Here is a 23,988-nt window from a genome sequence, read left to right on the forward strand (position 1 = left end):
CTGTATTTGAAGCTTGGTCCCCAATTGACACAACAGTTAGGGAAGGATAAGGAGGGGTGGCCCTGTGGGAGGTGTCACTGGGTTGGGCTTTCAGACTCCAAGAGCCAACACAATTTCCTGTCCGCTTGCTTACCCTCCTCCATCCCTGTCTCCCCTCTCTGTGCCTCAAGCTTGGGGGTCAGGCAGCGCGTGCTCCCACCATGATGGGGGACCGCGAGCCCCCAGTTAGACGCTTCCTTTCATAAGGTGCTGCGTTGGTTATGGTGTTGTGTCGTGGAATAACTGAAACGGGATCCAGCGCCCCCTTCTGGTCGTCCCCGGCACTGCATGCTCATGGGGCGCCTAGACAAAACACCCAAACATAAAAATTTCAAAAGAATTTCTCAGTAAAGAGTAGCTATGGAATTGTTACAAAGAAATGTCCAACAACAATTTTATTCCATATAAAACATTTCCCAAAAGAAATATTACTATTGTGTTTGAAACAAGTCAGGTGAAGTTGTGAATGTATTTGACAAAAATGCCTTTTTATTTCTTGGATGAATCCTTTGCATCCGACCAGTTCTTCTGAAGTCAAACTAGACAGGTGCCAGGTTTGAACGCCGACCTGCATTGCTGAAGTGTGCTTTTCACTGGATGCTGTCAGCACTGGTGACGGCAGGAAACTACTTTGTAATCAAGTACTGCAGAGTCCGTACATCACGAGCACGTGATTATGTTTCAATGAACCTTCAGCCATTTAATAAACTTAGTATCAGCACACTAAACTTCATACGATTTATTTTAAATGATTGCTGGTTCCAGATAATTAAAAACCACAAACTGTATGGCAGCAACTATAATACATACACAGTTTTTTTTTTTAAAGGAGTTCTTTCGTTATCACGTAACAGTGGAATATAATTTTTAAAAATACAAATGGCATTTATAGCATAAGGCTCTGTGGTAGAATCGGCAAATTAAAGATAAACATCAGAGAAAGGTTCTGAAAAGGGAGGCGTGTCCTGTTAGAACTGACTTCTTCCTTTCTAACAGTGACTGATTTACAGACACTAATAGGTCCAAGCAAAAAGTTTCTGGAACTCCTAGGAAATAATTAAATTGTAGTAGTAGTAACTAACAAGGTTAGACTATCATGGCAAGCTAACATTTAATCTGTTGGTACCCAATGGCTCATTTTTAGAGTTTATTACACTCAAAACAATATGGCAGAAATCTCAAAAGTTTACTCATTAAATATAGTTTAATTTTTTTCTTTTACAAATCTCCTTTTGAAAATGTAATTCATATATGCTGCAACTTCAGAAATTTGAATTCAAACTCAAGTATGAGGGCAGTAGCCGGGAAAGCCATATCCGGGTGCTCTGTCTGTTTTCTGTACAAGTCAGTACATGGCTCTCCTGTGATACAACATGAAAAGGTGATCCTAAACATATTCAAGTAAAGGCAGAAAATACATTGCTAGCTGAGGCAGATCATGCTAAAATATAATTCACAATGATTGGTTTGCACATTTAAGATGGTTAATAATAGTTTTAATCAATGAAATTAATATAAATTAGATTTGCAGCACTTTTACTGTCTCTTGTATGAAGCCTAAGATGCTTTGAAAAATAAGACTGGAAAAAGCAAATGACCCACCACTTTCTTTTCATGTTACCACCCAGTCATAGAATTGCAAACAAATCAACACAGCATCAGGATTCTTCACATTAAATGAGGACAAATGAACACAAAGTAGATAACAGGTGAACTGCCGGTTACCATCAACTCAAGCTTTTTAATAACATGAAGATTTACAAGCCAAAATAAACATCTGATTTAAAAACTGCTACTCAAGATAACTCGGTTGTCCTTTTGCACTTTGAGACTGGTAAGGACTGGATCTTTAAAAACCTGAAGGAGTTTGTCAGAGGAGAAAATCCTCTCTGCTTTAAAACAATTCAACTGGTTAGGATCCGCACAACTCCTGCGCTGGCTGGCATGGAAGCAGGTGTTCTGTCAGAGAAACAATCCATCTCCCCAGAAGCAGTTTCTTCCAGCCAGCTGCACACCGGTAGAAGTCTGCTTACCCATGATTGAAACTGCAGTGACCCTCCACAGAGCAGCTCGGGACACGTCACCCGAAAAGATCTTTCAGATCATTGCTAGCTGAACTGCTGCTGGTCATGGTGGTTGGTGGCTGTGCAAAGTTCTGGGGGTTGAAGAAAGGATTGCCCTGCATCCCAAAGGCAGCCTGGCCCATCACATTCACCTGTGAGCCCATGGCTGCGCTGCCCATACCCGAGGAACCTGGAGGAGGTACAAACTGATTCAGCCACTGATTTGGTTTCTGTTGGGAGAGCTGGTTCATGCTAACTTTGGGTTTCTGAGGGCCAAAGAGATTATTAAGGGCAGACATGTCGGCTGGTCTCTGGGGCGCCTGCTTCCCAGCAGCAGGAGCACTGCTCAAAGGGCTGTAGTTTGACAGAGTGGGCGGGGCTCCCAGAGTCATTGTGCTCACTCCAGCTGTGCTCACTCCAGCTGTGCTCGTACCACTGAAGAAGTTCTGGTTCGGATTGACCGGCATGCTGAACCCTGAAGTCTGAAAGCCCATGTTGGCATTTAGGCCATTTGTCAAATTTCTCTTTGTATTATCAATTGGTGTAGAAAACATCATGTTGAGGCCCGTGGAAGGAACAGACGTGAAGGTACTTGAAGCAGAAAGCTTCGGAGTGCTAACAGAAAGGCTGGTCAAAGAGGTCATGTTGTCCATCAGCGTATCTGTCAAGTCCTTAGTCTGAAAAATAGGAGTGAATTACTTTCCCTCCAAGACACACACAGGACTTTATTAGTAAGCACTGCACCGAGTACATGCTAGCTAGTGAGCACTGGACAGATGTGGTACATGGCAACTAGAGAGCATGGGCAGAGACCATGATAAAGGACGAATTACAGTTAAGCTGATGATCTACACCAAGTCAGTAAACTACCACCTGCACACCACGTAACGGCTCCCATTTATTTTTGTAGTTTTTGTAAGCAATACTGGCAATTGACTTGATGACAGCGATGGTAAGTTTAAACTACAATTATGTGAAATGCCCCCGGGCAGAACTGACTCTTTTCATTAAAACTGTAGCATAAAAAATAGAAAATTCTCCCGTTTATTTTGAAGAATTTCATCATTTTTCTCTATTCTATAGGTACTACTACAACTCTACCCAGTCCAGAATGATGCCATGGTACTCATCATCATACTTCACTTCCAGCCAGAATCTCAGACAATCTCACCCATGACTCTGAGACTGGCTACAGAATCGACAGATAGTCCAACTGAGACTTAACTATCTGAGCGTTCTTAAAGAACTCAGAGATACCATTGCCCCTGAACAGCAGGAAGCAATTCTAAGAAAATGACGCCCCCACTCCCCAAAGGTTTCATGTTTCTGAGGGTTATGGATAATGGTTATATGTATATGTGTATGTGTGTGTGTGTGTGTGTGTGTGTGTGTGTATACACACACACACACACACACACACACACACACGTGTATATATATACACATGCACACACACATACATACATACATACATATACATGTAGGGGGTGGAAGAAAACATTGGACTCGGTACTCCCCTAAAAAAGGGGGGTGGGGTGGATAGGTATAGTATATTAAGATAGATTATTGTATGTACTAGTAAACTAATCTAGTAAAATATCAGCTTTAGATAATTGCACTGCTATGGATTCTTGCATATTGATATAAATGTAAACTTTTTATATTCTTATTCCAGATAATTTGTATGTTGATACAAATACAGAAACATATTTGCTGTAATGTACATATATTTCTACTTTTATACGAAATGTTTTGTATATTGATACAAATGTAAAATTCTATTTGTCATGCTGTATGTATGTTCTACCTCTGTTTAGGATATTTGGTATATTGATACATATTTAGGATTATTGTCATATTGCATATTGTACCATACATTCCTACCTCTGTTTTACATATTTTGTGTATTGTCACAATTTTGAGGTCATTGTCCTTTGGCTGTACATTTGCTTACAGACTGTTTACCCTGTTTACATGAAGCCTTAGTCCTTAGGTTATCTAGGTAGATAAGACTTATAGATTTATAGTCACCTACGCTTGTCATCTCTATAGTTATGTTAGTTAGGTTCTCCAGACTTACAGAAACATATGTCAGATGGATAAGTAGTCTTCAAACACTTCATAGACCTGGAGAATATGGCATTTAAATGTTTTGATAACTTGGAATTCTTTTGATGTGAGACATGATCGCTCCTGGCAGCACTGATTTGATCAAGAGAGAATGTTGGGCTTCTGAGACATTTCTGTTTGGAAGTTTGTCTTCTTCTTGGCACAAAATGGCCTACTGGACAAAGACCTGCCCTTGCCTCGACTGTTGACGGTAAAATGGTCTGACAGATACTCTAGGCCTGTAGCCAATGTGAATGCACCAGAGATGCTGAGAAACTTTAGGTGACTGTCCAGGCTGCCAGCTATCTCTGTCTACTCTCGAAAGACTCCCAAAAGTTGCTTGCATCCTTCTCCCATTTCTCAGGTATTATTATATTCCTTCTCAGGTCTTTGATGGGATTGGAGACTAACAGTTATAGTTACAATCTTCTTGTATCTTAGAACATATTAAGTGTTAGATTTAGGTTCTTTAGGATATGACACCTTTTGAAATGATCTCTGTAACGTGCCATTTACCTATGCTCCAGACTTCTCTGGATTTTAGTATGTGTCTCTTGTTTGATATTGTTCGTGTTGGTTGTAGTTCCATCTTGTCTAGATCATTATCCCTTATTCCTCCTGGACAATATTGGATAATCATTCCTATTCTATATAGATTTGTATTAGGTAAGAACTTCTTTAGACAAAAGGGGGAGATGTAGTGGGTGGCTGTTCCAGCTTTGACCTAGAAGTACTACCCCCATTGAGGCTTTGGTAACTGTCCCGCCTAAAAGGCGGGGCTGAGACAAAAGCCCTGAAGACCTGAGATCCAGATGTGTCAGCTCTCTTTGGTTCCTGGTAATCCTGGATGTGGGAGGTAGACCAAGCTGATTCTCCAGCACTTCACCTCTCCCGGATTCTGTAACCTATCCCTTTACTTGTTGTAAGTAAAAACCCCAAGTAAACCTCCCTTTTAACCACGTGGAGTTACCTTAATACTTCCACCAATAATTCTCAATTTTGCCCCTTAGCCCACACACATTTTTTCATCTGGGGAAGAACTGTGATTAAGACATAGGGAGAACAGGTAGTAGTAAGTTAAAATACTTCCGAGCTACACCAGTGAGTGTAAACTCTGCAGGCAGGACCCGTCCCCAGGGCAGCAGCACCAGCGTCTGAACAGTGCCCAGAACAGAGGGAATCAATGTGGTCAGGTGATGGTGATGCTTCTTCCTAACCCAAAGCCAGTTAGAACAGAAAAGCCAGAAACAGGCAGGTTCTTCCAGCTGTGAAACACTTAAGGACGTGAATAGACTATTCCTGATAATGACACATTAGTCCACATCTTTTCTTACAAACCACCTATTCACCCCATTTCCTCGTTGGGAACAGCACCGAGACTAATCACTGCATTGGGGCGGGCAGGTTACTCAGGGAAGCCTGGGTCACACTCTTGAGTCACTACTTGATCATATCATCCTTTAAATGCATCTGTACAGACACAAGCTGCTCACCACTCTGCTCCTCACTACTAAGGATGCCTGAGACGACGCAGAGGAAACGCACCTGTTTGACGGGCGCCACGGGAGTGTGGAGTTGGGGCTTCAGCGGCTGCTGGCTTTTCAGCTTCTGGGCCTGCTCCTGTTCTTTTGCCAGTTTCTGTTTTTCTTCAAGTGTAAGTGATGCCTTAGAGCAAAGCAGAATAACAAAGTCAACCACACTTTATACTCCATCTGCAGAACGAGATTCCTAAAAAAGGAGCTAGACTCCAGTGCAGTAGCACACACCTTTAATCCCAGCACTCGGGAGGCAGAGGATCTCAGTGAGTTCAAGACCAGCCTATCTACAGAACGAGTTCTAGGACAGCCAAGCCCTCACAGAGAAACCCTGTCTCAAAAAGAGAGGAGCTAGAGGGATGGCTAAGCAGTTGGGAGACCTAAGTTTGGACTCCAGAACCAGTACAGCTAGACACAGCAGCATGCACCTGTGACCCCAGCCTGGCTACACAGCCGTGAACAAGAAAGCTCATCTTGTCTCAAGGCAGAAAGCAATCACTGACACCTGAGTTTCCTCTGACTGCCACATACACACAACAGGTAGGCAGGTATGCACATGCACGCATACGCGTGTACGTACACACACACACACACACACACACACACACACACACACACACACAAGCAAGTGAGACGGCTCAGCGGGTAAAGGAGGTTGCCACCAAGTCAGATGCTCTGGGTTCAATCCCTGGGTCTCCCATGGTGGAAAGGCAACAAATGACTTTCACAGTTGTTCGGACCACCATACCAATGCCCTGGCATGCATGCATGCATACATACATACACATACAAAATAAGTAAATACATAAATATAATACATTTAAGTAAAACATGAACTGGGGAGCTCAATGCTAGAGTACTTGCCTAGAATTTCCAAGGCCCTCAGTTCAATCTCAATACCACAAAAATTTGTAAGTAAATAAATGACTAAGGAAGCATTAAATAAACATGCTCCTTTGCTATGAATGTCTGCCTCGAGTTGTGTGTCTTTATACTCCCATTTTGCTAAACAGCAAGTTCAAAAGACTTTCTTTTACAGTTTTGCAAGTCTCTGTGTTGTCTATTGGCTCTATACACAGATAATTGTATTTTGTAAATAAATACAAGAATGAACTCAACAGTATTTTGATTTACTGGATATAAAGCATTATTTCAATAGGAAAGTATTACCTAATGGTTTACTGTTCAAAACCACAGGACAGTAAATCTTTAAAAAGGAAACAGAATAAAACCTGTACTCAGATTTTAGGTGCTTGCAAAGTAAAATTGTACCTAACTGAAATTTTTCTTTAAAATATCATTCCCCACTAATAATGCTTATCAACATTATATATCCTTAGTAAAATAAATCAAGAAGAGTCCCACATCATTTTTATAGGATTCTTGCCAAAAGTGTGTAGCCTGGGCTGGGGAAACGGCTCAGCAGGTAAGCATCCTTGCCATCAGGTCTGATAACCTGAGTTTGATACCTAGGACTCACACACAAGGAAAGAACTGACTTCTACAAGCTGACCTCTGATCTCCATGTGCACATCATGGCATGTGCATGCCCACACACACACACACACACAAAGTAAAAGACTAACTTCAGGTATAACCTTAGTCTAACTGTGAGAAGATATCAGGTAGTTCCATACTAAGCATCAGACTACCCAGTACCCGATGTTAGCCTCTGAATACGTCAGTGAAAGAGAGATGTGGTGGCTCCAGCCTCTGATGCCTGCACATAAAGGTGAAGGCAGGAAACCAGGAAGTCAAGGCTAGCCCCTGGCTACAGAGCAAGTTCAAGACTAGCCTGAGCAATATCAAAAACAAAATCCCAACTTGAACGAATATCTGAAGGCCATAAAAGTTAGGGATCACCATGGAATAGAAACCACAGAAAGGATAACAGCCTGGCACTCATACTGACAGCAGTAAGAAGAGACTTCGAACACTGAAAAGCTGGGGCTGGAGAGACGGCTCACTGGCTAGAAAGGGTCACCTGCTCTTCCAGAGGACCCAAGTTCAGCTCCCCACATCTGCGTCAGGCAGCTCACAGCTCCCTCTAATTCCAGCACCAGAGGATCCAATACCTGCCCTTGGCCTCTGTGGGCACCTGCACTCACATGTACAACCCTCCCACCACCACAAATACACACAATTAAAAAAAAATTGTAATTAGTGATAAGCAGTAATTCAGGAGGAGCAGACAGGCAGCAAACTGCAAGTGACGGCACCAGCCAGGCAGAGTCAAGCAATGGAGACAAGGCACCGTGCGTGTGTGTGTGTGTGTGTGTGTGTGTGTGTGTGTGTGTGTGCGCGCGCGCGCGCGCATGTAGTAGCAAAAGAACCCAAAACAGCTTACACACATTCCTTCCCAATACAGTTCCTAAAGAGTTAGACTACACGACATTTCCCAGAAAATATATATGGTTTATAGGAAGTCTCACAATAAAAATATATTTTTTAAAGTAGAGAAACTTACTCTTTTCTGTTTATTCTGCAGCCCATCTTCTTTATTTTCTGATTCACCACCAGTTAGAAGATCTGCTCCAATGTTGTTAAAGACCTTGTCAATCTGCTGAAATACAAGTTCAACACTTGAAGACACCCCAATAAATGTTATTTTATTCCTTAAAGATTAAGGACTCTTAAATGAGACACTCTCAAACATTTTCTGTAAAAATAAATGTCTTCTTACCTGACTTCCAACATGGGTAACGCTCGTCTCCTCGGAAGCGTTCATTTGATTTCCTATGTCCAAAGACCTACAAGATGGACAGAATTATGGAAAGGTAGTTAAAAGAAACTAACTTTATTCCTTAGCTCAGATTTTCCCACTATTTTCTATGGTTAGTCTGCTTGCAGAAATAATAACATGATGATGATAATAACATCTAGGTCCATGAAAGCCTTGTGACCTGAATTCAAGCCCCAGAGCCCATGTGAAAAAGCAGATGTGGTGGCATGCATCTGTAAATCCAGCAATCCTGCAGCAAGACATGGGGCAAAGACCAGAGAATCAACTGAGGCCCTAGGGCCAGCTATCCTGCAGAGCACAGCACAGCAGAAACGGAGACCCTGTGCAGGGCCCTGGCCCCCAGTTTGGGTACCTGTTGCCTTGCTTGCTGACCTTGACCTTGATGTCCTCCCTATGCTAATTCCCTGCCAGTTTCCACCCTCCTGAATGCTTAAGGGAAGTCCCTTGTTTGTGTATCTTGCATATTGAGCGTTAACGGCTTAGATGCAAGATTGTAAACATCAGTAGTGAACTTCTGCCCTCTGGGGTCCTCCCATTGTGCTATAAGCCTGTATTTAAGGTTTCCTCCCTTTCAATAAATGGCATTCTGCTGAGGCAAATGACCCGTTGTCTTTTGTCTCTGTTTTTTGATCCACAGCCCCTCGCTTGGACATGGTGAATGGGTGGTGGTAGTGCGGGCGTTATAGCTACAAATGGAGTCCCACTGAGATCCGAGAAAGAAGGGACAAGCTGATGGACACCCGGAGGTAAGGCTGGCCAGCAGTTTAAATAGAAAAAAGAGAAGGTGAATTGATACGGGTGCAGCTAGCTCACAGTCGCTCCTCGAGGGACAGTTAATTGGACTGCTGAGGCAACAAGGCACTGTCATTAAGAGCAAGACAGCTAAAGATTTCGTTCAGATCCTCCACAATGTTAGTCTCTGGATTCTGGTCTCCGAAGGATTTACTATACCAGACTGGGAACAGGTTAAGATTGACTTACAAAAATATTCGCATAAAGAAGGGCCTGATTCCATATCCTTAGCTACTTTCTCTTTGTGGCGCTTGGTTCAAGTTGCATTGCTTAGTGATGATATTAAAGTTCAAGAACAATTAACTAGAGCTAAAGCTGTGTTGGAGGAGTCTCAGATAGAGGAGGCTCTCAGATCCCTTCAAACTTCCAATGTTTCTGACTCTGCAGAGTCGTCTTCAGAGGGTGATGATGTAGAAGTCAGATTAGAAAAAGATACTAGATGCTTAAGAGGGAAATCACAGAAGAATTCTTACAAGGATAGACCTCCAGCCCGTAACCCTAACTTTTGCAACACGGAGGTCCTTCCTTCCGCACCCATAGAGGGGTTATTGAGGGGAGTTGCTTACCCAGTTATAGAGACTCAAAATGCTGACGGTCAGATTCAAAGGGAACACTATCCCCTAGATTTTAAAAGCATCAAACAGCTTAAGGAAGCTGTAATGTCATATGGGCCCCATGCTCCTTTTACCACAGCTACACTTGAATCTTTTTCTGCCTTAAATTGTACCCCTGGCTGTTTTGGATGTGGCCAGCAAGGTCATGCTGAAAAAAATTGTCCTCAAGCCCAAGCAGTGGCAAAGACACCAGGACTTTGCCCCTGAAGTCAAAAGGGCCGTCACTGGAGAAAGGAGTGCCGATCTAAGGTCGATGCTCAGGGAAATCCGTTACCACCTTTGGGAAACAGGCAGCGGGGTCTGCTCCAGAACCCCCACAGCCAGGTGTACGGAGCCCTGGAAACACCTGTCCCAACCTCAGTTTCCCACCATCCCATCCAGTTCATTCCTCGCGGAAATCCCTTTCTGTCCAAGACCTTATCAGAGCCACCCCTGGAAGCACAGGATTGGACCTCTGCTCCTCCACCAGAACAGTATTAACACCTCAGATGGGTCCCCAGGCTCTCAGTGCTGCAGTCATGGGTCCACTACCTGCAGGGTCTTTAGGCCTGATTCTGGGCAGGAGCAGTGCTCTTATGCAAGGTATTAGAGTAATTCCAGGAGTGATAGATGAAGACTCTAAAGATGAAATTAGAATCATGGTTGAGGCTGGCAAGGGGGTGACAATTATTTCCCAGGGTGCTTGCATAGCACAACTGCTTTTGATGCCTCACTTCCAAACTAATAATCCTTTTCTTAAACCACATAGAGGTGAGGGTGGATTTGGCTCTATGGGCCCTCTAGCCTGCTGGGTTTCCACCTTAGAACAAAGACCCATGCTAAATTTAAAAATTATTGATCCTAATTTTCAGGATCTTTTTAGATACTGGTGCTAACACTTCAGTTATCACTATAAAACATTGGCCCAAAGGTTGGATAAAGATTCCACCTCTAACCTACAAGGTATCGGCACAGCTCAGATGCCATTACAGAGCAGACTACTCTTAAATTGGAAGGATGAAGAAGGTCATGCAGGAACTTTTCAACCCTTTGTGCTACCTGACATTCCAGTGAACTTGTGGGGACAGGATGTGTTAGATAATATGGGAGTAGTGCTTACTACACAGCCTGTACAACAGATGCTGAAGAGTCAGGGCTACTGCCCAGGCAGAGGCTTAGGGAAAATGTTGCAAGGAGATCCACTACCTGTGGCAGACAAAAGCTGTGTTACTAGATGTTCTGGGGATACTAGAGAATTAGGGTCTTTTCCATAGGGGCCACTGTACAGCAGCCTTCCATAATACAACTAATAAAAATCACTTGGAAAAGTGATGACCCTATATGGGTGGAACAGTGGCCCCTTACTAAAGAAAAACAGGAGGCTGCAAACGTTTTAGTTAAGAAACAGATGCTGGACATATCACTCCTTCCACTTCACCTTGGAACACACCTATATTTGTTATTAAAAAGAAGACAGGAAAATGGAGGATATCACAGGATCTTAGAGCTGTAAATAAAACCATGCTTCTCGTGGGAGCAACACAGCCTGGCTTGCCTGCCCCTGTGGCAATTCCTAAACATTGGCATTTAATTGTGGCTGACTTGAGGAATTGTTTCACCATTCCTTTGCATCCCAAGGACAGTCTTCGATTTGCCTTTAGTGTTCCATCAGAAAATCTCAAAGAACCTTATCAGAGATATCAGTGGGTGGTCTTGCCCCAAGGAATGGCCAATAGCGCTACTACATGTCAAGTTTGTGTCTTTGGCCATAGCTCCAGTTTGAAAAGCTTTTCCAGATGTTCATATAATTCACTACATGGATGATATTTTATTGGCTGATAAACATAAAAAAACTTGTTTTTGATGCCTTTTCTAAATTACAAGAGGTTCTTAGCCTGGCTAATTTACAAATAGCCCCAGAAAAGGTACAGGTATCCTTTCCCTGTCATTATTTAGGTCATGAATTGTTTTGCACAGGCATATGTCCACAAAAGATTATTCTGCATACGGATCAGCTATGCACACTTAATGATTTCCAAACCTTTTTGGGAGATATTCAATGGCTTCAGTCCACTTTAAAGATTCCAACAGGTCAACTTTGTCCTTTGTATGATGTCTTAAAGGGCGACCCTGACCCTTCATCTCCCCGTGAATTAACAGCTGAAGTGCGTACAGCCCTACAATGTGTGCAAGAGGCCCTGGAGCAGGCTCACATGCAATATATAGATCTTTCTTCTCTCTTATTGAATTTGATACTTTGTTTTTCTCATTCACCTACTGGAGTGTTTTCGCAAACAGATCCTATTCTATGGGAATCCCCCATACATCCCCCAGCTTCTCCAGCTAAAATCATTACTCCATACCCTCAGGCTGTTGCTCAGATTATATTTAAGGGAATCAAGATTAGTGTTCAAACTTTTGGTAAGGAACCAGATATTGTGGTGACCCCATAAACTCAGTCTCAAATAGCATGGTTGCAAGCTAATGATAATGACTGGGCTATATTGACATGCTTCATGCAGGGTCAGTTTGACACTCACTACCCCTCCAATGATGTGTGTAAATTTTTTAAATTGCATCCCGTTGTTATATTTCCCAAGATAGTACAGATGACTCCTATTCCTCAGGCCTGTGTGGTATTTACTGATGGCACTTCATGTGGTTTTGCTGTGGTAGTTTCTGGTAACATAGTGAAGAGAATGAAAGTCCAGGGCACTTCTGCCCAGATGGCAGAGGTACAAGCACTGTTGCTTGCTTTACAGATGTTTTCTGATGAGCTTATAAACATATATACTGATAGCCAATATGTGGCACATGCAGTTATGCCTTTGGAGACAGCAGCCTACATACCATCCATCTCTCCCATTCATGAATACTTATTACAAGTGCAAGGACTCATATGGTCCCGCTCACATAACCTTTATGTGGGCCACATTAGAGCTCATATTCAATTGCCTGGACCTCTAAGTGAAGGTAACCAGAGGGCTGATGCCATTACTCATATGGCTGTCACATTAGTTTGTTCTGCCTTTGAAAATGCTACTCAGTTGCATCAACGTTATCTTAATGCTGGATCTCTTTGTCATCATACGGGCATAACCCAGGAACAAGCCATCCAGATAGTTAAATCATGTCCTATTTGTGCTGAATTTTTACCTGTTCCTCATTTGGAAGTTAATCCTTAAGGACTTTTACCTAATCATGTGTGGCAAATGGGCGTCACACACGTGCCTTCCTTTAGAAAATCACAAATATGTCCATATGTCTATTGATACATATTCCTCTCTAATTTTTGCTTCTGCCCATTCAGGGGAAAAGGTTAAAGATGTTAAGAATCATTGTCTTCATGCTTTTGCTTACATGGGAGTGCCAAAATGCAAAAACTGATAATGGTCCTGCCTACAGCAGTAAGAGGATTTTCAAAATTCTGCCAAGATTTTTTTATCGTTAATAAGATTGGTATTCCTTATAATCCTCAAGGACATGCTATAGTAGAACACTGCGATCGTACCTTAAAAACATATTGCTGCTGGACGGAGGTGGCGCACGCCTTTAATCCCAGCACTCGGGAGGCAGAGACAGGCAGATCTCTGAGTTTAAGGCCAACTTGGTCTACAGAACAAGATCCAGGAAAGGCGCAAAGCTACACAGAGAAACCCTGTCTTGAAACACCCCCCCCCCCCAAAAAAAAAAAAAAAACATGTATTGCTAAAGTAAAAAGGGGAGAGGTAGGGGCTCACCTCTCCTTTCCACATTCTATTCTTTCCCTTGTTTTATATATTTTAAATTTTTTTATCGATGGATTCTGCTGGAGTATCTGCTGCAGATAAGCACTGGAGGACTCCTGTTGCAAATCATCCTCTGATGCGATGGAAGAATCTTTCTACTGGTACTTGGAGGGGACCCAATCCAGTGTTGGTGTGGGCCCGGGGTTCTGTTTGTGTCTTTCTGCAGGACAATGAGGTTCCTCTTTGGGTTCCTGAGCGCTGTGTGTGCCCTGTGGCTGCTGCTGAAGCCCAACATGGCAGAGAGCTATTGGGCCTTTGTGAAAAACTCTCCCCTTCTGATGCCAATGGGGATTGAGAGCCCAATACAGCCAGCCTTGGCAAGCATTAACATAAGCCTAGGAACTGTAGCCATGAGGTTGGATTCTCCAGAAGGTAATGTATGGTAACTGCTTTTTCAAGTATGTTTGAGAACGTGTCACCCAGACACCTTGGAGATCAAGGATAACCCTGAAGGTCACTGACCTCCATTTGTTAACAGTAGCATGCCAGCTAAGCCTTTTCACATTTTGCAACCCTCTTCAAGCTGGTGTAGTACCTACTTTTCAGGAATGGCTCTGTGCAACATTTATTGGCCTCCTGAAATTCATCTAACCACTTTTGAAGATACCTTAAAATTTGTAAGCCTGAATGTAGGCATTATGAGACCATTAGTTCTTTCTGTTCCTTGTGTGCTGTCTGTTTTTTTGTTTGTTTGTTTGTTGTTTTTTTTTTTTAATGGTTCTTAGTTGTTCTTTTGCTGCCAGCTTATGTCGTGCTGGGATCAAGAAATATGGGCCTTGGTGGTTTGTGTTCCTGGAGTTGTGTCCATGCCAGTGGATGCCCACACACTCCAGAAGAGAATTTGACATTGCTGCTGCCATTGTTGCTGTTATAGCAGTGGCGGCCACCGCTGCTACTGTTTCTGGGATTGCCATTTCATATTGGTTACTACAGCTAGCACAATGGAGAACCTGGCAGCATAAGTAGCTACCACAGTTAATTACTCTTTCATTCTATTGGGCATGATAAATTTAACTCAATAGTTATATACATTTCAATTGGCTTTGAAAGTTATAAAATTTATAAAACTCAAGTTCCATTTGCTTTTGGGATACCATCTTACGAAGACTCCAATTTGCAGTAAGCCTCAAAGGAAGGGAATGGCTCAATTGCCTTTAGCCTATTGGCTATGGGTAGGTTAGGACTTCTGTTGGTCTTTTCTGTATCAAACACACAGATTGCAAGTCCAGCGCCACTTTGAGATCTTTGGCAGCAGTTAACTCTACAGCTCACATGGTTGAGTCTGTATGATAATGAGTATTCAGAGATGGGTAATGCCTGGGGGGTAGTTACCAACCTAAGGTGAGCACCTGTGTGGCCTGGGCAGGTGTCTCCATGACGGGTAAGGTGACCTGCTCACATCCCACGCAACCTAAGTCAGAGGCTCATTTAGTAAAAAGGGGGGACCTGTAGGGCCCTGGCCCCCAGTTTGGGTAACTGTTGTCTTGTTTGCTGACCTTAACCATGATGTCCTCCCTATGCTAATTCCCTGCCAGTTTCCACCCTCCTGAATGCTTAAGGTAAGTTTCTTGTTTGTGTATCCTGCATTTTGAGTATTTCCTGCATATTGAGTGTTAACAGCTTAGATGCAAGATTGTAAATATCAGTAGTGAACTTCTGCCCTCTGGGGTTCTTCCATTGTGCTGTAAGCCTGTATTTAAGACCTCCTCCCTCCTTCAATAAACAGCATTCGGCATTCTGCTGAGGCGAATGACCCGCTGATTTTGTCTGTTTTTTGATCCACAGCCCCTCGCTTGGACATGGTGAACAGGTGGTGGTAGCGCGGGCCTTATCGCTACAACCCTGCCTCAACAATGTGGAAGGAAAGAGCCTCCTCCTCTAAACGTGCAGTGGCTTGCATGCATCGGCAATCATGTACACACACCACAAACACTCGTACTCATTCTCTCTCTCTCTCTCTCTCTCTCTCTCTCTCTCTCTCTCTCTCTCTCTCTCAAAAAAAAGATAAAGACTTTGAAAATATCTCTACATTGGTTTTTTCGTTTGTTTGGGTTTTTTGTTTGTTTTTAAATTCAACATTTAGGATTTGGGCCAGCAGGCTTGGAGAGATGGCTCAGCAGTTAAGGGCACTTGCTGCTTTTCCAGATGGCCTACTGTTCAGTTCCCAGTACCCACATCAGATGACTCCCACACACCTGTAATTCCAGATTCTGAGGAATCTAATGCTCTATTTTCACATAAACACTGGTATACATACATGCATATAATAAGTCAATAAACCTTGGGGGAAATATTTAGACCAGTGTGGGAGCCCATTTTCAGGTTTCCTAGTGACTTTACACAGCAGGTCTGCAAAGAGAGGATGACTGGACCACAGGCCTGAGTACAGGTGTTTTGTAACCAGTGAGGGGGAGGTCTTTGCACGTTTTGGCATTGATATAAACAGACCTTTGGAATAAAGTTCTAAGCCAGTGGATAAGGATCCAGGCCCTCCTGAGTCTATCCTGTGTCTTCTCTGTTTTCTCTCCCCGCTCTATTTCTAACTAAGTCTCTTAGCCCTCATTCCTCAGGAACTCCTGGGTAAATAAGTGTGGGGACTGGTCTCCAACAGGCTAGCAAGACAGCTCAGCAGGTAAAAGCACTTGTGTGCCCCAAGCCTGCCAAGCAGATCTCAATTCCCTTGGACCTACACAGTGGAAAGGGAAACTAAGTCCTACAAGTTGTCCCCTGACCTCCACACATGCCATGCATGAGTGACTCATATGAATCACATACACCTAAAAAAAAACAAAAATATCTTTTACTTGAAAATTAAGATTTACTAGCAAAAATATAAGAATTAAAAACTTTAAAAGATTAATGAATATACCAGTATTCCATAAATCAAGCGAAGCTAGTTATTACTGTTGAAGATTTTAATATCACTGAGATAGGATGTGATATAGGCTGTTGATTAAATTGAGACTACAACAAGAAATGTTGTAGTCACTGTAATATGACCAGATGTATGGCTTGAAAAGGAAAAAGGACTCACAAAGGAAAAACAAAACACTGCCTGGCCCATCCAATATAAATACTAAATGTTAAAATTTTGTTTCAGGCTGAAGGTATAACTTAATGGCAAAATTCATGTTTAATATGTGCAAGGCTCCACATTCAATGCCCAGCAACAAAATTAATTGCTGTTTCCACCTAAAATACATGAATTTTATAGCTTTAATGCATTAAGCCTCACATACACCTACAACACAGAGAACAGAGACACAAGGGTTGTTTGACCTACTACATCATGAGTATTCACTCCTTGAAGTCTTTACCTTACACTCTGGGACAGAAGAGTTTCTACCTGGGGACCTTGCTCATGGTTCGTACACTTTGCTGATTCTGAGATACTTCTTGGGGTATGCTAAACTCACGTTTTACACTGGAGCAAACAGTAAACTTTTTGACCTGAATAAAATAGTTCCGATGAACAACCTCCATCTTTGTTGAATACCAGTGTTTTCTGTATAATTCTTAAAAATCCTCTAAAAGTAAAGGGGCCAATGCTGAACTACTACATGCTTACACATTTCTGGGGCTAGAGAAGAGATGAAACAATCATAATATTAGGGGTTCACAGATCCCAAAAATACCTATGCCCTTCTTCTCGTTCTATGTCCTTGATGCTGACAGCATATTTTCTCAGAAACAAAGTTTTCCTTATGTAGAAAAAGTGCTAAGATCATATCACATTCCATATCCACACTTTCAACAATGTCCTATTGTAATGATTTGAAATTATTAATCTGTTGGAAAGTTTTTAAATGTTTCATGTATAGTCAAATGAAAATCCATCAATCTCCCTACTCAATATTCTGGAAAACCAATCACAAGCTGTCCTGGATCTCACTGCTCACCTCTGCTGCTCCTGCATCATGTGAAGCTGCTCCAGCTTAGTCCTGTGTTCAGACTCCAGTCTGCTCAGCATCTCCTTTATGACGGCAATGAAAGAGCTGAACTGGCAGAGTAAGAGACGGATATGGTGAGGATGTAATTAGTTAAGACAAGTCAGTAAGTTAATCCTAATAGTTAATCCACTCCCCAGTGGAACAGGACTCACTCAGAGCACCAAAGACACAAAGGCAGTCCATTTAAACTCAGAACACAAATGCAAGCTTTCCGTCTTTGTACAGAAGTGACATTATGGCTGATAAAGCATTTAAGTTCTGGGATTTTAAATTTTATTCTATTTTATTTTATGTATATGAATGTTTTGCCCGCACATATATATGGGCACCATGTGCATGCCTGGTGTCCACAGAGGTCAAAAGAAGGTGTCAGATCCCCTGGGTCCAATGGTTATGAACCACCATGTGGGTACAAAGAACCAACGTCAGGTTCTCTACCAGAGCAACAAGTGCTCTCTTCTCGAGCCCTTGGAAATGCTTTAAAACATCCTCAATCAGACAGAGAAAATGACAGACTCGGGATCTGTTCTGGGCTTATTATCCTATTCTTCATATTCAGTGTTTCCCATTTGCCAAGCCTAACCTGATACACAGGATAAACAGGAAGCATTAAATCTAAGAGCAAAGGTCAAAGGCTTACCTTACTACTTGAGATGCAATGTTCAGTCTAATTAACTGTACATTTCTTCTCCTTCACAACTCTGCCTGTTCAGAACTCTCCTCCATTGCCCAAACCTTCCTCTCCCCCAGCTCTTCATTCTCCATTGCTCTTATTCACTTTTCCATCCTAACTCTAAGTCTTCCCTGCCTATCTACCAGTGATCCTCAAATAATGACTTTGCTCAGCCCTTCATGTTTCATTAGACACCAGATTTCTTCTGTTTTCTGTTGATTCACTGTCTCTTTCCGGCACTGCATTATGACTGGGCTATAATGAAGAATAAGCAGAACACCCAGCTTCCAGGAGACTATATTCGCCAAAATCTCAGTGCACACACAGCTGTGAAAGCTACAGCAAAAGGGGCATGCAGAAACAATTCTGTAATAATTTTTCTTCCCCTTTGCTGAAACATTTACCACATCTTCACAGTTCAATCCCTAAAGCAGATAGATATTCAAGTCCATCCAATATCATGTTACTTTATTGCAGCTCATCAGTCCCATCACTGAATTATTCCTTCTCTGTAGCAGACAGGCTCTTGACACTGTGACTTCAGCCTGGCTAGAAAAGGCTGCTATTTGGGAGAGAGCTATGCATACAGAATTGATAGCAGCATCTGGCTAACATACAGCTAAAACCAAGACCCTCAGCCCAACAGCCCAGAAGGAGCCAAGTCCTGCAACAACCATTTAAGAAAACCAAGCAGCAGATGAGTCCCCAGAAGGATCCTTCAGATGAGACCAAGTTCTCCATCACAACAGGATAAGAAAGTCTTGAGTAACAAATTCAACTATGCCAAGCCCTGGCATGGCTGACCCACAGAAAATATAAGATTAGTAAGTATGCATTGCTTAAAAATACTAAAACGTTTATGGTGATTTTTTTTACGCAGCAATAATATCCTAACACAGTCTGTGACTGTTCATATCAACACACAGCCCCAAACCTAAAGTAGAGGCAAACTCCACATCTTTCAGCACCCTGCTCATTGCCCCCCCAATGAGGCCTGTGTGTCTAGCCTTCCACTCTATAACCTTTATTAACTCTGTGGCATGCTCTACTTACTTTGGTCACCTGTATTTGTAATATAATAAAACCACATAATTCAAGTAGCAAAAAGAAATTGAATACACACAAAATATTCCCACCTGATTGAGATTAAGGTTGTTTTCAATACTCAGGGGAATGAGATGAGGCAGTACTTTTCCAGCCAGCTGCTCTTTGGTGATCCCCAATTTCTTATGAGTAAAAGTACATTTATAAATACCTGAGAGAAAACAGTGTAATAAACTTTAGAAACTGGCACCCAAAGTTCACAGAAACCATGACCATACGGTATCTATAGAAAGCCGTTGGTAACAGGTGTGGCACAGACCTCCTCCTCTTACAATGAGGATGCTCTTCCATGTGGACCACAGTGACTCAGCTGCACTATCAGCCCAGATGTATAAAACACCAGGGCATATTTTTCCTGTGCTCTTTTGGTATAGGAACACAGAATGGTCAGGTGGTGGTGGTGCACGCCTTTAATTCCAACACTCGGGAGGCAGAGACAGTAGGTATCTGAGAGTTTGAGGCCAGCCTGGGCTACAGAGTGAGTTCCAGGACAGCCACCAAAACTACACAGAGAAACCCTGTCTCGAAAATACAAAAGGACACACAGAATGAATGACAACACAAAACTAAAGGCTTGGTTATGATAATCCAGCAGTCAGGTTACAGAATAATGCCTTACCCCAAAAGCATCTATTTCAGCCCTCTATGTCAAGGTGTTTCGATATAAATACAATGAAGAACAGTCTACACTTTCATTTCTTCTGCTAGTACAACTCAGTGTAGCAGCTTGGCCTCTTGTACTTTATACTACTTTATGGAAGGAAATTACACACTATCACATCAACCAAAATTATCTTCTCCCCACTCCCGAAACCTAGGACTCAAATCCAGGACTTGCCCTGATTTGCCAAGTGCTAGAGCCCCAGCATTCTAGTCTATGAATGTCAAGAGTCTACTTCTTTTGCTGTTAAAACAGAGACAAGTTATATTGTGGCATTTATCTAATCATTTTACAACTCCATCATGTCATATACCTAAAAATAATGTGCAACCATTTTACACAATGAACATTTTATTACGAAACTATTATATAAGATAGAATGATAACAAATGACATGAAGTTCTCAGCTACCTAAAATTCCCATGAGGACTGCAGGCTCCTTGGAGGGAATCTGTTGTAGGAAGGGTAGGATATCGTCAAGGACAAACCATTTATCCAAGTACTCCAATATCTTTCCTAAACACACTAATGAATTCACACGGACCTATTAAGAGAGAAATGGAATGTAAGTTTGTCAGGTAAAGTTTCTATGTGTAAAATGAAATACTTTAGTATAAATTTAGTCTTCAAATAGACATATGCTAAAAATCTCAATATAAAGTAGATTTTATAAGCATGGCTTTATTAACATAAGAAATTTGATGGACAGTGGTGACACACCCCTTTAATCACAGCACTTGGGAGGCAGAAGGCGGCAAATCTTAAGTTCAAGGCCAGCCTGGTCTATAGAGTGAGTTCCAGAACAGCCAGGGCTACACAGAAAAACCCTGCCTTGAAAACCAAAATACAACAAACAAAAAAATAACTAAACAAAGCAATGCACTCATTCACTGATTTCCCACGTTACAGAAAGCACTGCAGACTACTTCAACTGAGATCCTCGTAGATGAACAAGGACCAGCTTCAGCCAGGAACAGTCACTCACGGTTGTCACTCACGGCTCACTCATTACTTCCTATGGTGCCAGGGAACGAGACCCTTATACCTATCACCCAAGCTGTCAATGGCGACAATCCCAGTCCTCCAGGACTTTAAAGGCTTTTATATGTGTTTATAGCAAATTTTAACTATAAAAGAGAATATATTCCATCAATAGCCAATTTCACAGTGACTCAGTTACTAAAAGGGAGGATCAACTCATTCTTAGGACTACATATTTTAACTGAAATTTTCCTTATTAATCTATGGCCATTCCACCTTCAATGCTTCCAGTCTCCTACAAAATTATCCATGTCTGTCTTACATAAAACTTTATACTTCTAAATACATCTTTAATATACTTACTAAAATTCAACATTTGTGAGCTCCTGTAAAATTTTTATATTCATTCAACTTTTGATACACATCAGACCCTAGATTTAGTTGGAACCGGTTGCATTTATGGAATGATTTATGTGGGTGGTTGTGCGCATACCACAGTGTGCATATCAAGTCAGAGATGACTGGCCCGAGTCTTCCCCCAGCAAGTAGATTGTGGGATCAAATTCAGGTGGTCAGGCATGGGAGCACCTGCCAAGTCATCTTCCTGGACCTTTAACTAGCATTTGTTACCATAGGATACATAGATCAGCTCTGTTGTCACAAAACTGTAATCCCAGCTATTCAGGATGGGAGCAAGAAGAGCTCAAGCTCAAGGCCAACCTGGGCTACAGAGCAAGCTCAGAAAGACCACATCCTAAGGTAAAGAAGTGGGCTGGGGCTTGGCACAGTGATGCACACCTATAACCCCAACACCCGGGAGGTAAAAGCAAATCAGAATTCAAAGGTCAGCCAATGTAGGAAGTTTAAGGTTAGATTCAGCCTGGGTCACTTTAAAAACAAAAACTGCACATGAAAGGGGGGGGGGCGGCTAGGAATACAGTTCATTGGGAACAATTTTCTAGTATGTGCAAGACCACAGATTAAATTTTGATCACCAAGTCCCTCCCCAAAACCCCCAAGCAAGAGCACCTTTAAGTCATGTCCATAGTATTAATTAAACCATATCAATAAAACTCCAGTCTAAAAAAAAATCTAAGCAGAAAATAATTCTACTGATTAACAGTTGTACAGGAAAATGAAAATTTATCCATTTGTTCAACTATTTTCTGAAATTTAAGCAAAATACTATGAATTCAAAATACTATCTGAAGGTTTAACCTGTTCTCAGAGTCAGTTTATTATAGTAAAGAATTAATGCATCTATTGGACATAAATCAAAAATGCTGCTTTAATTTTATTTTCCTTTACGATACACAAAACATTAGATAAATCACAAATATACCTCCCAAAACACTGTACCTAGCTATGTGCTATTTTTCTTCATTTTCAGGCAATTTTAATCAATGATTTATGATTTAGGTATTTCCTAGTTAAAATTGCCAGACCCTTAGAGAATAAGTCTATAAATATACTACAGAAATTCCGATCTGCCACACAAAGGTAAGCTGGGAGCATTGGAAGTTCCATGTAAAATGTGTTTTTAAAAGTAACATATAAAATGCAAATCCATTCCAGAATTACTGCTCTAAAATGTATTCCCTGTACATCCTCATCAGCACCCTGTCTTTTTTTTTTTTTTTTGGATTTATTTATTTATTATGTAATACAATGTTCTGTCTGCATGTGTCCTTGCAGGCCAGAAAAGAGGGCATCAGCTCTCTTTATAGAGGGCTGTGAGCCACCATGTGGTTGCTGGGAATTGAACTCAGGACCTCTAGAAGCACAGTCAATGCTCTTAACCTCTGAGGCATCTCTCCAGCCCTAGCACCCGTCTTGAAGGACCAGGGCCAGTTGGCATTTTTAGAAGACGCGGACACCAATGGACACTAGTGTAGATCACTAGTGTCTTGCACGCTACTCTTACACACCCCTTCACATTTATACAGAACTGAAGTAGAATACTTTGAGAAGACTTGTATTAAGAGAAATTTATAATGGTATAAATAAACCATAAGGTTTCTGAAATGGCATTTTAAAAACTGAGATTTTAACCATCTATTTTGAAAAGTCAATCATAAAATCAGGGCTTCCTAGAAGTATTAGGACATGCTCAAGCCCACTGGCAGTCAGTAACAAAAGCGGAACAAAACCCATTTCACTCCATGCTTGCATTTCAGTAATGGCTTCCTTCTACTACTTCAGTATTTATATCCTCCCTATCAGAGCTTTTCTACCAAGGAACATCAACTGAAATGGAGTAGATGTCTGGTCAAATTGTGTCACATTGCCTTTACCTGTGAGTCTATTAAGCTACTAATGTGTATTCTAATTCACACACCACAAGATAAAGATGGATGGGTAAAATGATCAAGCTTTATAAAAGGCAAATTCATTAAGTTCTGGGAAACAGAAATTTCATGAAGGGCTGAAAAAAGGGTTCAGCAGGCAAAGGAACTGCCAAACTGACCATGTGAGTTTGATCCCTGGAACCTCACGGTGGAAGGAGGACCAACTCCCACAAACTGTCCTGACTTCCACATGCTCACTACAACACTCAAACACATGCATGCACACATGATCTCACACACAACACACAGCAAATACGTGTAAAAATAAGTTACATGAAAAAATTTTAATATCTACTTACAGCAAGGGAAGATGTTTGTAAACAGGCATTTTTAATTCTTGGAATCAAAGCATTTTTCATGGATGGGTAGTCTATAAGATTTGCAAAAGTTGGGATGATGTTTAGACAGAGCTCCTATTGAAAAAATAAATCAGATCAGTCTCAAGGAAAGGTACTTGACCTCCTCTCACATACTGGGCTAACTTGTCATAGTATAAAATAAACTCCCATATGCTTTACATTATTTGGTTCTTACAGCAGTTTTTTTAAAAAAGAAAATAATAGTTATAATCACTTGAAAAACGGCGTGCTACATACAATGGCGTGCTAC

The 23,988-nt window shown here is 41.7% G+C and overlaps 1 protein-coding gene across 8 annotated transcripts in view; it reads right to left on the bottom strand.

The window, feature by feature from the left end:
* Positions 1 to 763: 763 nt before the first annotated feature.
* The window catches only part of Scyl2 (SCY1 like pseudokinase 2), a 62,474-nt gene continuing 39,249 nt past the window's right edge, over positions 764 to 23,988 (bottom strand). For 4 of the 8 annotated variants that reach the window (XM_006979824.4, XM_076554603.1, XM_076554604.1 and 1 more), the window contains exons 11-18: positions 23,679 to 23,792; positions 20,462 to 20,594; positions 19,422 to 19,540; positions 17,562 to 17,662; positions 8,430 to 8,496; positions 8,214 to 8,306; positions 5,757 to 5,876; positions 764 to 2,779 (exon numbers count right to left, since the gene is read on the bottom strand). In XM_006979824.4, coding sequence (XP_006979886.3) covers positions 2,120 to 2,779; positions 5,757 to 5,876; positions 8,214 to 8,306; positions 8,430 to 8,496; positions 17,562 to 17,662; positions 19,422 to 19,540; positions 20,462 to 20,594; positions 23,679 to 23,792 — 1,407 coding nt within the window. In that variant the 3' untranslated portion in view covers positions 764 to 2,119. Of the gene's footprint in view, positions 2,780 to 5,756; positions 5,877 to 8,213; positions 8,310 to 8,429; positions 8,497 to 17,561; positions 17,663 to 19,421; positions 19,541 to 20,461; positions 20,595 to 23,678; positions 23,793 to 23,988 lie in introns of all 8 variants that reach the window. The other 4 variants (XM_006979823.3, XM_076554600.1, XM_076554602.1 and 1 more) reach the window with 1 other exon arrangement.

Source organism: Peromyscus maniculatus, chromosome 18, assembly GCF_049852395.1.
Source record: "Peromyscus maniculatus bairdii isolate BWxNUB_F1_BW_parent chromosome 18, HU_Pman_BW_mat_3.1, whole genome shotgun sequence".
In the NCBI taxonomy this organism is placed as follows: Eukaryota; Metazoa; Chordata; class Mammalia; order Rodentia; family Cricetidae; genus Peromyscus; species Peromyscus maniculatus.